Below are 13,469 nucleotides of genomic sequence, written 5' to 3'. Positions count from 1 at the left end.
GTGCATTCCTAATCCTCAATTTGGTACCTATGTGTTTATAGACTGAAATGAAACATTTCAAAACTAGTAACTGATTCTCACTGAACCTCAAAAATTCAGAAACAAGCAAACTCAACTATCTGATGCTTACAAAAACTCACTTTAAATTCAGTGGCATAAGTAGGTTTAAAGTAAAAGGACAGGAAAAGCTATATCGTGCAAACATTAATCCAAAAAGGCAGGTGTGACTGTATTAGGATCTGATAATGTAGACATTAGAGCAAAGAAAATTACCAGAAACAAACAGGGACATTATGTAATAACAGAAGAATCATTCCAACAATACTACACAATGATCCTAAATGTGTGCACACAAAACAATGGAATCTCAACACATAAGGCAAAATACATAAGGGAAAAATAGGTAGAGCTGAAAGAAGAAACAGACAAATCCATAAGTGTAATTGGAGACTTCAACACCTCCTTCTCAGCAACTTACAGAAACTAAACAGAAAATCAGCAAAGATATAAAAGATCTAAACAAAACAATCAACGAACAGGATTTAATTGATACATATGGCACACTCCACCCAAGATGAGCAGAACACACATTTTTGCAAGCACCCATGGAACATGCAGCAAGGTAAACCATATCCTGCACCATAAAACAAACCTCAGCATATTTTAAAGATTAAAATTCTAGAGAGTGTTCTATAATAATAGAATCAAACTTGAAATCAATAAAAGAAACAACAGGGAAATTTCTAAATATGTGGAAAGTAAGCAACACATTTATTAATAATTCACGTCAAAGAAGAATTCTCAAAGTAAATAAAATATATATATATACAACTGAAAAAATGAAACTATAACATCAAAATATGAGGGTTGCAGCTACAAATCCTGCAGCCATTAAAGACATGATAAGGGAATACCATGAACAACTTTACACTCATATGTTCTATAACTTAGAAGAAAGGACCAATTTTTAGAAAACCATGATGACCAAAATTCACCAAGAAGAAATTGATAACCTGAAGATTCTTGTAACAATTGAACAGTTGTTGAAGAACAATTGTCCCTGTAACAATTGCTACAACAATCTAAAAATCGAAGACTTTGAATTCATAATTAATAAGGTCATGAAAGAAGAAATCTCCAGACCCAGATTATTTCTTGGGATAATTCTACCAACCTTTAAAGAAAAATTAATATCAATTTTACACAGTCTCTTCCAGGAAAGAGAAAATGAGGGAATACTTCCCAACTCATTTTATGAGGCCGTACAAAATGGCCAAAGTCAGACAAACACAGTACAAAAAAAGAGAAAACTACAGACTAATATCTCTCATGAACTTAGATACAAAAATTATTTAACAAAATATTAGCACACTAATACAATAATGTATAAAAAGAATTATAGACCATGACCAAATGAGATTTATATCAGGTATGTAAGGCTGCTTCAGCATTTAAAAATATATCAAGGCAATCCAACATACCAACAAACTAAAGAAGAAAAATCATTGACCACATCAATTGACACAGAAAAAACATTTGACAAAACCCAAGAAACAATTATGATAAAAACTCTCAGCAAGTTAGCATCTACAAAAAAACTCTACAATAACATTACGCATAATGGTGAAAGACCTAGTGCTTTCCTCCTAAAATCAGGAACAAGGCAAACATGTCCACTTTGACCACTTATATTCAACATTGTACTGGAAGTTCTGGCCACTGCAGTAAAGCAAGAAAAAGAAACAAAAGGTATACTGATTCAAAAGGAAGAAATAAAATTGCCTCTGTTTCCAAATTACATGATTGTCTACGTAGAAAATCCCAAAGAATCTATGAAAGAAACTCCTAGAACTAATAAGTTAGTTCAGCAGCATTGTAGGACATAAGATCCACACACAAAAAGTAATTGAATTTCCATATACTAACAGTCAACATGAGGAAATCAATATTTAAAAACACAAGACCATTTACAATCATACAAAAGAAAATGAAAAACATACATACATACTTAAATCATGTACAGGCTCGGTTTTGTGAAGATTACGAAATGATGAAAGTAATCAAAGATGACCTTAATAAAGGGAGACATACACCACATTTATGGGTTGGAAGTTTCAACATAATAAACATGACGATTCTTTACAAATTGATCTAGGTTTAATGCAAATCCCATCAAAATCCTGGCAAGGCTGCTCATAAGCAAAGATAAACTAATTATAAAATTTATGTGGGAAGGCACAAGCCATAGAACAACTAAAACAATCTTGACAGAAAGAATAAAATGGAAGGAATCACTCTACCAGAAATTAAGACTTCCAATACAGCTAAAGTAAGCAATAGTGTGATACTGGTTGAGGGACACAAAACCAATAGAACAGAATATATAACCTCAGAAGTAGACCCACACAAATATGATCAATCTTTTTTGAGCAAAAGTGCAAAAGCAATTAATGGAAGAAGGATAGCCTTTTCCACAAATGTTGCTAGAGCAATCACACATTTGTGATGGTTAATTTTATATGTCAACTTGTCTAGACTATGGCATGCACTTGTTTGGTCAAACGCCAGTCCAGATTTTGCTGTGAAGGTAGGTTTTAGATGTGATTAACATTTAAGTCAGCAGACTTTGAATAAAGCAAATTACCCTCCATAATGTGGGTGACCTCATCCAATCAGTTGAAGGACATAAGAGCAAAGACTTTCCCCAAAGAAGGAATTCTCCCTGTGACTACAACCTAGAAACTCTGTCTGAGCGTCCATCCTGCTGCTCTGCAGAATTCAGACTCAAGAATGAAACATCAACTGTTACCTGAATTTCCATCCTGACTGCCTGACCTACAGACTTTGGACTTGCCAGCTCCCACAGATACATGAAATAACTCCTTAAAATAAATCACTCTCTCTCCGTAAATACATATATATATATATATACACGCACATATATATGGACACATATACATATATATGTATATATATATACATCAATATATGTATATTTATATATATCTGTAAATACATATATATGTACATATATATAAATGTATAAATATATATATATATTTATACATATGCTATTGTTTCTGCTGGAGAACCTAATAAAACATCCAGGGACAAAAATAAAATCTTGGCCTAAATCTCACACCTTATTCAAAAATTTACTCAAATATAGGACATTTAGAAAATTTGGGGGACTCGAGGGATAGTAAAGAGCTCTTTGAATTGACTTAAAAATGTTTACTCTGTGAAAGCCAATGTGAAGAGAATGAACATATAAGCTACTGATTGAAAGAAAATATTTGCAAAGCACATAACTGACAAAAGACTAGTATCCAGAATATATACAGAAATCTGAAAATTCAACAGTAAAAAAAAATACAACTAGAAAATGCACAAAGAGACTTCAAGAGACATTTCACTGACAAGGATATATAAATGGCAAATAAACACATGAAAAGATATACATCATTAACCACTAAGGAAAAGCACATTAAAATCACAATAAGATATCACTAACCACCTATTAGAACGGCTAAAGTAAAAGTTAGTGATAATACCAAATGCTGGTGAGGATACAGAGAAACTGGATCTCTCAAATATTGCTGGTAGGAATATAAAATGGTACAGCCACTTTGGAAAATAGATTTGCAATTCCTTTTGAAATTAAGGATACTTTTGCCACAGAGCCTAGCAACTGTACTGCTGGGAATTTATCCCAAAGAAATGAAAACTTATGTCCACCAAAAAAACCTACACACAAATATCAATAGCAACTTTGTAATGACTGAAAACTGGAAACAACTCAAATACTCTTCAATATATGAATGGTTAAATAAATTGTGGTAAATCCATACAGCAACATACTACTCAACACCAAATATGAACAAAACTATTGACACGTGCAGTATCCTGGATGGATCCCAAGGACAATAGGCTGGGTGACAATAAATAACATCAACAGGTTACATGCATGATCCCATTATTGTAACAATCGCCAAATGACAAAATTTTAGAGATAGAAAACTGATTAGAACCAGGGGTTAGGGACACATGGGGAGAGGTGTAACTACAAAGTAATACCATGAGGGAGTTCTGTTTGGTGATGGAACAGTTCTGTATCTTGATTGCAGTGGTGGTTCCATGAATACACACATGTGATAGAATTGCACAGAACTACACACACACACACACACACACACACACACACACATTCATGTAAAAAGAGATGAAATCTAAATAAGGTCTCTACCAATGTCAATTTCTGGTTTTTGATATTGTACTACAGTTATAGATATTAAGAAAATCTCAGTGAAGTACACACAGGTCCTCTCTTAACTGTTTTCACAACTTTCTTCTACAGTATAATTATTCCAAAATAAAAAGTTTAATTAAAGGAAAAAAAGACTACTATTAACTGTGACTAATTCTGGGTAAATGGATTCTGGTTTTACCTTCTTCAAATGTTTCTCCATTTAAAAAATTAATATGTTACCCTTATAATTTACATTTATATTAATTGTATAATTTTAAAACTGAAAAATGCTATAAACACTAAAAGTACTGGAAAGAAACAAACAGAATTTATCTCTAGGGGGTAGTACTATGGAGGAATTTTTGCCTCTTTTTTTTTCTTCTCTGTATTTTAAAGTCATTTTTGATGTGTGCATATTATTTCATAATGGAAAAACTACATTTATTTTAATAAACCAAATAAAATTCAGCAAGAAAATATAAAAGAATAAGGAAGTTCTCTAGAAGTGATGTAAATTGATTCCTATGAAGTGTTAACCGAAAAAAAAGTGCAAAAGAGCACCTGTAGTAGACTATCTTTTGTGTAACAATGAAAGGGATATAAAAAATGTACGTCTGCTCCATTTGCAAAAAACGAGAGGTAAGATAATCAGAAAGTAATAACAATTAATTGTTCCTCAGTTGGGAGTAGGACAGAGTGATGAGAATCGGATAGAAAAGTTGCAGGGATGTGAATGGGGTAGAAAGATAGGAAAATGACAATTCTCTGAGTATAATTTTATACAGTCTTGAACTTTAAAATCATTTTATATTTTGCATCTCAAAAATTAAAACAAAATACAATTGATAAGGACAGGTAAGAATCTCAAAGCATACTGTTTTTCAAATGAATAATCTGACCACATTGTGGTGGAAAAAGTGAATTACCCCAAGTAACTCTTGAATAAAGTATTTTTACACATACATTCAGGATAAAAGCAAAAAGAACTAAAAATAAATGTTGAATCCCAATGAGTATGTTTTTCACAGTGGAATGAGTTAGCAATTCTGAAGCTACCTAATGTGTATTCTATATGCATTCTACTATGGAACAATATATATATGCAAATTAGGAACAAAATGTGTCATTGTCAGAGAAAACAGTTATAAATATGAAAAGGTAGGAGGCTAGAATGAACGCTATATTGCAAATTCAATTTGAAAGTATAATTTTGACCACATGCTTTTTAATGTAGATATATAGATAAACACAGAAATATATATAAAATTTGAGTGAATATACATATATACACCAAAACACATGAATATGCATACATATACATGAATATATACATGAATATTATATAGATATATATTTCCTAGCTCTGTCTGCTGATGAGATTGGAAGCAGTGACACTCCAACAGCAAAAAGCACAATTTTCATCTTGATCTTGATTTCTAAATACCATTTCCCATTAAAATAAACCAGGGCTTCTTGGAGAATGGCTGATTCTAAGAACTGAAGCAAGAAACATATCAGATGAACCTAGAACATCTTGTGATTCCAGGAAGTAAGGAAGCATTCAAAGGAAAACAAATCCCACAATGATAAGAATATGTCAAAGAGACACAGGAGCCAGTTGAAAGAACTCCCAATCACCAAAGCTAGAACAGTTTGAACAATGACATAAATAAAGCAGTAACGAATTATAGCCCAGACTATAACATAAATATCCATGAGTCCATACTGTTACAAATAAATGTGTGGATAAATAAATGGAGAAGCAAAGATAAACCTTCTGTGCAGAAGAACTGAAAATAATTTATGTAGATGCTGAGCTCTCAAGAAGGTGGAACATAATTTCCTACTCCTTAAATGTGGGCTATGCATAGTGACTTCTTTCAATTAGGTACAATATGGAAAGGGAACAAAAGAGTAACTTTACAGCGAGAAATATGACAAACATTGCCTCGGTCAGGTGATCAAGTTCAACATCATCAAGTATGTATACTTGAAAAGGCACTTTACCTCTGTGATCATCTTCCCAAGAACACATAAACTCAGACTAATCATAAGAGAAACATAAGACAACTCCTAACTGAGGGATATTCTACAGCATATGTGGCCAGTTCTCCTCAAAACATTCAAGGCCATCAAAAACAAGAAAATTATGAGAAACTGTCATTGTCAAGAGGAGCCTAAGGATACACAACTAATAAATCATAATATGGTATTCTGAGTAGAATCCTAGAAAAGGACATTAGGTAAAGGCTAAGGAAATCTGAATGAAGTATGAGATATAGTTAATAATAATGTATCAACACTGGTTCATTGATTACAACAAATGTACATACTATTGTTAGATGTTAATATTAGGGGAAACTGGGTGTGTCACTCAGGGGTGGGGATGAGCAAATGGGCAAGACAGAAATTTGAGGGTGATAGTATACTCTAAAACTGGATGTAATGATGCTTGTACAACTATAAATTAATCAAAAGCACTACATTGTAAATTATCATGAGTAATTTTATGGTAAACAAACCCTTAATAAGGCTGTTTAAAAATGCATTGGTTGGTATATTGCCAAAATGAGTATAACCATAAAATTAATTTTTAAAGCACTTGAAATTTTGTAGTTCTAATTACCATCTCAGGACCACACACAGTGCCATCTTGTACAAATGTTTCATCTCTGTCTTCAGGTCTTTCAACTGTTGTGATCGTAGCTCTAGGTAGCCTCTCTTTGTTCCGAAATACAGACACACATGTTGCATCTCGTACATGTGCATAAATCACAGAGAAATTTACTTTTGTTATTAATCCTTTGTGTGGCCAGGCACAAACTAATTTTCCACACAGAAGATTACTAGAAGCATAAGGAAGAAAAGAAATTTATCTTATCATTTACTGAAGTAACACAGATTGCTGATTTAGCTAGTTAAAGAAGTGTTTTACTAATTTAAATCCAGGTTTCAACAATTTTCTTTCAGCAAAATTTTTTTGAGCACATTGACTTATGTATGATGTGCCTCTTTTTGGTTTCTAAGGCAATGTGGCAGGGGAAAAAATAATGATGTTTACAATCTGACAGTCCTGAAATGTCCTATATTAGCTTCTAAAATTTGAGCAAATGATCTCTGGTCTTCAATATTTTAATTTAAAAAATGGGATAAATAATTCTTACTACAAATGTTTGATGTATGTAAATATATGTTTATAATATATATTACAAATATACAGGATCTATATACTACATAACATGTCTAGCTCATCACAACAATAAATAGAGGCAATTTTTATGATCATTGTTGTAGTAACATTATAGGCACTGAACACATGTTTTTTGTAGGCAATGGGTAATACTGTTCAGCTCAGATCATGAAACAAAGAAAATCTCATATAAAATGCCATTTTAATGTGTACATAATATATGCGAGGATATCAGCAATATATGACCTACATTCCAAACAAAATTATGATTTTCTAAATACATACGGAAAATCACAAAAGTTTCGACCACAGTTGCCATATCTATCTCCTCTTGTATTTACTTCATCAAAACAATAAAACGGAGCACCTTTAGAATCTAAAAGAAAAAAAAGTACATTATAATATATAATTCCAATTATCATTATAGAAATAATAGACTCATTCTGGAAATTATCATGTGATCCCTAGGGAATTATCTAGCATTAAATTACCTAACATTGAAAAGTTGCTAAGGGTAGATCTAGGATTTAAAAGCCCGCTCCTTATTTTAAGCCTGGTAGACTTTTTTCTGTATCAAATAGAAAATAGAGTAAACAGCAACATTATTCAAGTGGTCCTATGTTCTTAGAAAAATAAGCAGCCATGGCCTTCTCTATTTCCTCTAAATTTTTTACTCTTTGCCTTAGTTTCCTACTCACTGTGAAAATATTGTTTGCTCTTATTCCAAACAGAACAAGAGAAAAATAGTGTCTATAATGCAATACTGATAAGAGTGCTTGATTTAACTCTTCTTGTTCCATACTAGCATCTTTATTTCTGTTCTGTAGTATCCTAACAATTAATAGCTAAGAATTATTGAACTTTAAAATTAGGAAGGATGTTAATGTTCACCTACTTCAGCCCTTTTATGTATTTAGTTATGGCTCATTGAAAAATCATGAAATATTCAAAGGTATATTTGAGGGGAAGAAGAACTATTCCTTTGCCTTCTAGGTTCTCTTGGTTGGTCTAAGAATTAAATTGACATGGGATAGAATAGCAGGAGAAAATCAAACAAAATCTAACAACATGTGTGCATGGGAGAAATCCAGGAAAACTGAGTAACTTGCCAAAATGGTGGAAGCCACCACCGTAAACACCATCTTTAGTTAAAGGAAGATGTTGGGGCTAGTAGTTTGGGACTTCAAAGGGGAGAAAGGCAATTTACTTGGAGATGGAAAGGCACATATTTGGTAAACAAGTGTTTACTGGGCCATATAGAAACAACGTGACCTAAGAGTTAACTTTGATAAAAACAGGCCTAGCAAGGTTCCTCCCAGTCTACCACACGTAGAGTAATCTATGGTGATAGCTCCTTCCTGGGACAGGCCTTCTACCTGAAATTCTTTTAAGCGGTTTAGGGGAAGGTCAAAGTTTCTTTCTGAGTCTTTTGTTCTTAAAAGTAATCAAGCCAAAGAGACATTTTTGAGATGAAAATTTCTGATCCCCCACAATATAATAGCTGCCTCATCACTTTGACTTGGTCATTTAGAGTTGGGTTGCGCTGACCATGTTAATCACATGTGATAAGAACTGGGATCTTTTGTTGTCACCACTATTAATTGACAAGGGAACTCTCTTCAGCAATTTCATAGATTTTCATAGTTGGGGAACATGATCTATACGTTTCACACTCTCTCTCCTGAAAGACACAACCCATAAATATACAGGGTCTTATAAAAACAGGTCAAAATAGATTTGTGAGCAGAATCCACCATTGTCAGCCATTCTTTTTTGAAAGGGCCTACTCTTAAACTCATCCAATAAGTAATTAGCTTCTGTTTTCTTTGCTCCAATCAAAATACTGCTTTGATTAAATCTAATTTAAACTTCCCAATTCCCCCAAATTCTGTACTGGGCCATGATTAGATTGTGTAAAATTTAAGGGGGTAGACGAACAAAAACTCAATAATCAAATAACATCTTAATGCAATATTTTTAAAAAGATCAAAATTAATTGGAGGGAAAATCCATGACAAACAAAATACCAACGTTTATATAGGGAAGGGTCGTTGTTTGCTGTATAACCCTGCTTTACTGCACATTGGGACCGCCATGTCCAATCAGTCTACAGCTCCCTTGAGTGGCCTGGGGAGCTGCTCAGTAATGTGCTCCAGTCACTTCACATGCACTAGAGGGAAAGTCCACAAAATAAATGCCTTTCCTCTAGAGTTTCTTGCAGCCATATAAGGAAACAAAGAAAAATAGAAACAAACCCACAAAACCCCTCAAAAACAGAAAAACAAAAACAAAGTACAGTTATTGACTTTTACTTGGCCCTACTAGCTAAAAAATGCATCCTCTTGATGCCACTACTTTCTCAAAACCTCTGCCAAGAGTATTTCCATAGCAGATCATTACCGTTCCTGATATAAACAGCCATTGACATTGTCTGTCCAAGAACATGCACCTGGGGTTCTGGGAACATCAGCGACTTCAGCACCACTGTAAGAATGTCAAGGTTCTGTCCTAAGATGTCGCAAACTTAACTTCCAATTGCTATCTTTGTGCTTTGGGGTTTCACTTCAATTCAAAGCCTGCAAAATGGAGGCAAGGATAGGAAAGCTGCTGCCACGTATGCCTAAATCTCTTGGGCCCCAGGGTAATTAGATGAGAGAACCACAATGGACATAGTCCTGGAAAAAAACATTCTAGTCAGGCGTGGCTCAACCAGGACAACAGGTCTTTGAATCAGGAAAACAACACAAAAATACCTGCCATCCTGAGCCTCAAAAGTTGAACCAAAAAAGGCCCTGGGAAGGCTGCTGTTTTTTTCGGAGTGATGGGAGATCCTTGGAGCAGCCTTGGAGATAACATGGGTTATCTGTTATGCCATCTGTAGTGACTCTTTGTGTTAAAATTGGCCTTTCTACATCTAAAACACACCTGAGAAAATTTTGCTGAATAAATTCTCAATTTAATCCCAATTCTTAGCTTACCCCATTAACCAGTACAATTTCACCAAAGACGGTTTAGAATTACAATTGCAATCATGGGGAGATTTTGATATGTCAAAAGTAGCATATCAAAGAGCTCAGAACAGAAGAGAGGAAAACTGCCAAATATTCAAGGATAAGTCTTTATTATTGATATGCTAAGGCTTAAAAACAAAATTCTGACCCCCAAAATGCATCCCACAAAAATTCTGTGGCAAAATCCAAAGAAGAGGAACCACTCTTAAACTTGTCCTCCTCATGCCTGTAATATTCTTTCTCCTGCATTGCCGTGACCACCTGTAGTCTTTTTGTTTTTTCCATTTGCCTCCTTAAATTCCTATAGAAACTACATTTTTTTCTCCCCAAGGAAACTACCAAAATAATGATTCTATACCTGCTTAATATTGTAATAAAGAGGACAACCAATGGAAATGAAATTTAAGTCGTCTAGACCTGAACTAAAGCCATAAAAAATATATTGCATTGAGAAAACTAAGTGTGAAAAAACTGCCTAAGTAGGAGAATCCAGCTTCTCCATCTTTCTACAAAGATCACTGATTGGACAGCTATCCATGAACCAAAACAGCTCTAGGAAACCACTGCAGTCCACTTAGGAAATTTTAGCAACACAGTGAAACAGAAAAAACTGGAAAAAATCATACAAGAAGAGAAAAAAGACAACTTCATTTTGCCAGCATGATCTCATCCCCCAAACCAGCATTGTTCAGTGCCAAGAAGGAACTTCCCAGCTAGAAAGAACTCTTCTTTTCAGGAAAGGAAGAGAAGAATGATTGACCAACTTCTCCAGTCTCTCAAGGCACTGCATAAAGGTCCTGCTTCAGTTTCACCCAATCCAGACTGGCAAAGCTGAGACATATTAAGCCAGCTAGGAACAAGGAAGAAAAGCAAAGGGTATTAATAACAGACACAGAACCGGAGCACTGCAGTTCACAGAGACTTGCTCGGAGATGAACTCAGCAGATTTTACCATTGATGAAAGCAAAGACCAGTACAGTGGCTGAGGACCCCATGCAGATCTCTACTAGCTTTCACCCCACAGCTATTCACATTCACTGACACTACTACCTGAATCCTTCCCCCAACTGGACCTCAGGAACCACACCAGTAGTAATCGAAGGTCTCTGTTGCTGTGCAAATATAAGAGACCCATGAACTGAGACAATCCCCACCCCCATCAGAGCACAGTAGCAATGCCTACAGTCAGCTAGAGCTTCTGTACCTGCATGAATTCATGTTACCAGCATAGAACCCCTAGCTGAACCCCACCACCAAGCCTGTGCTTGGAACTAGCCCCTCTAGCTGTGGACCTGCACACCACCAGCCTGACACCTATCATTGACCTCCACTGCAATGCACACACCTTGGTGGGGGAGAATATGCAGCCAAGAGTGAGTGCATCAACAGCTAGAGACTTCTGGGCCTGAATGAGGTCCTGTCTTCTGTCACTTGAAGCACCACTGCACCAAGCTGTACCTAGGTACAACAGCTGTGTACCTGCATGACTCCAGCTTGACCCCTGTCACTGAACTTCACTGCAGTGTGCACACCTGAGGAAGAGTGTTCAGTCACAGGGAAGCACACCAACAGCCAGGGTCTCTGAGTCCATAGTTGGTCCCAGGCCTTGCTACTTGACCTAGTCCCCATCACTACGAGTGTGTCTACAACTTGGCCTTGCAACTACATGGACACTTGCTGTTGGCTCCTGAAGACAGGGTATGCACACCACCAGCTCTGGCCACCACCACTGTCTGCCCTCAGTCCCTAGCTGCCAGACCTAGTGGGGATGCTTAGGACTCTATCAGCTTACAGACACTGCAGACCCCCATAGTGCTCACCAAGAACCACACAGTTGTCAATACCAGCAGCCTGAGCCAAAGAGACATCATACTGACCTCTAGACCTGGTGTAACCATGCACCCCTACACATGGTGCCCTGCTCTATTAGACCCATGGTCACAACAGTCAAGTATGCCCCCACCTGCAAGTGAAAGACTTCCCTTACCAAAGTCAGTCCACAAAGTCTAAAAGAGCTAACTGCTTCTTCAAATGCACAGACACCTACGCAAGTCTACAAGTATCATGAAAATCAGGGGAATAAGCTAGCACCAAAAGAACACATAGTTAAGTGGCCCCAAAGAAATGGAGATCCAGGAAATGTCTAGCAAGGAAGTCAAAATAATTGTTCTAAAGATATTTAGAGAGCTACAAGATAAAATAGATAAACAATTTAATGATATAGAGAAAACAATACAAGAACAAATTGAGAAGTTTAACAAATAGAAACATTATAAAAAAGCAGTTTTAGAGGTGAAGAATACAATGACCGAACGGAAGAATCCAATAGAGAGTGTCACCAACCGACTTGAACAAGCAAGAGAGAATAAATGAGCTAGAAGACAGATCAATTAAAATTACCCAATCAAAGGAGAAAAAGAAAAGAAAATGAATGAAGAAAGCCTACACGACTTGTGGGATGCAATCAAAGACATAATGAATACATTATTGGAGACTCACAAGGAAAAAAGAAGAAGAAAGCCTATTTAAAGAAATAATGGCTAATAACTTCCCAAACCTGGGAAGGGATTAAGATATCGAATTTCATGGAGCTTATAGATTACTTCAAAATTTCAACTAAAATGATGTTCTATAATAGACATAACAAAACTATCTAAAATAGACAACAAGACAATTACAAAAGCAGCAAGAGAAAAATTTCTCAGCACAGACTTGCAGGTGAGTAGAAAATGGGATGATATATTCAAAGCACTAAAAGAAAGAAAATGTCAACCAAGAATACTTTACTCAGAAAAGCTGTCCTTCAGAACTGAAAGTGAAATAAAAAATTTCCCTAATAAACAAAAGCTGAGGGAATTCATCACCACTAAACCTGCCTTACAAGAAATGTTGAAAGGAGTTCTACAAGCTGAAATGAATGCTAATTAGTAACATGAAAATATGCAATGTACTGGTAAAGATAAGCCTATAGTTAAATTCAGAATACCTTAATACGATAATATGGTGATGTGTTAACTAC

The 13,469-nt window shown here is 35.4% G+C and overlaps 2 protein-coding genes across 45 annotated transcripts in view; both read right to left on the bottom strand.

Moving 5' to 3' along the window:
• LOC103543289 (disintegrin and metalloproteinase domain-containing protein 18-like) overlaps nucleotides 1–13,469 on the bottom strand; it is a 466,882-nt gene that overhangs the window by 220,335 nt on the left and 233,078 nt on the right. The window lies entirely within an intron of this gene.
• The window catches only part of LOC103544809 (disintegrin and metalloproteinase domain-containing protein 5-like), a 160,508-nt gene that overhangs the window by 43,038 nt on the left and 104,001 nt on the right, over nucleotides 1–13,469 (bottom strand). For all 37 annotated transcript variants that reach the window (XR_011534333.1, XR_011534332.1, XR_011534331.1 and 34 more), the window contains 2 exons: nucleotides 7,725–7,815; nucleotides 6,876–7,095 (listed from right to left, as the gene is read on the bottom strand). Coding sequence is in view for 10 of the 37 variants with exons in the window: in XM_070598798.1 (XP_070454899.1) it covers nucleotides 6,876–7,095; nucleotides 7,725–7,815 (311 nt within the window). In the remaining 27 variants the exon portion in view is untranslated. The remainder of the gene's footprint in view (nucleotides 1–6,875; nucleotides 7,096–7,724; nucleotides 7,816–13,469) is intronic.

The sequence above is a fragment of the Equus przewalskii genome, chromosome 28 (assembly GCF_037783145.1).
Source record: "Equus przewalskii isolate Varuska chromosome 28, EquPr2, whole genome shotgun sequence".
NCBI classification, from domain to species: Eukaryota; Metazoa; Chordata; class Mammalia; order Perissodactyla; family Equidae; genus Equus; species Equus przewalskii.
Note: the sequence above shows the minus strand (reverse complement) of the source record. Positions and strands in the feature narration are given on the sequence as shown.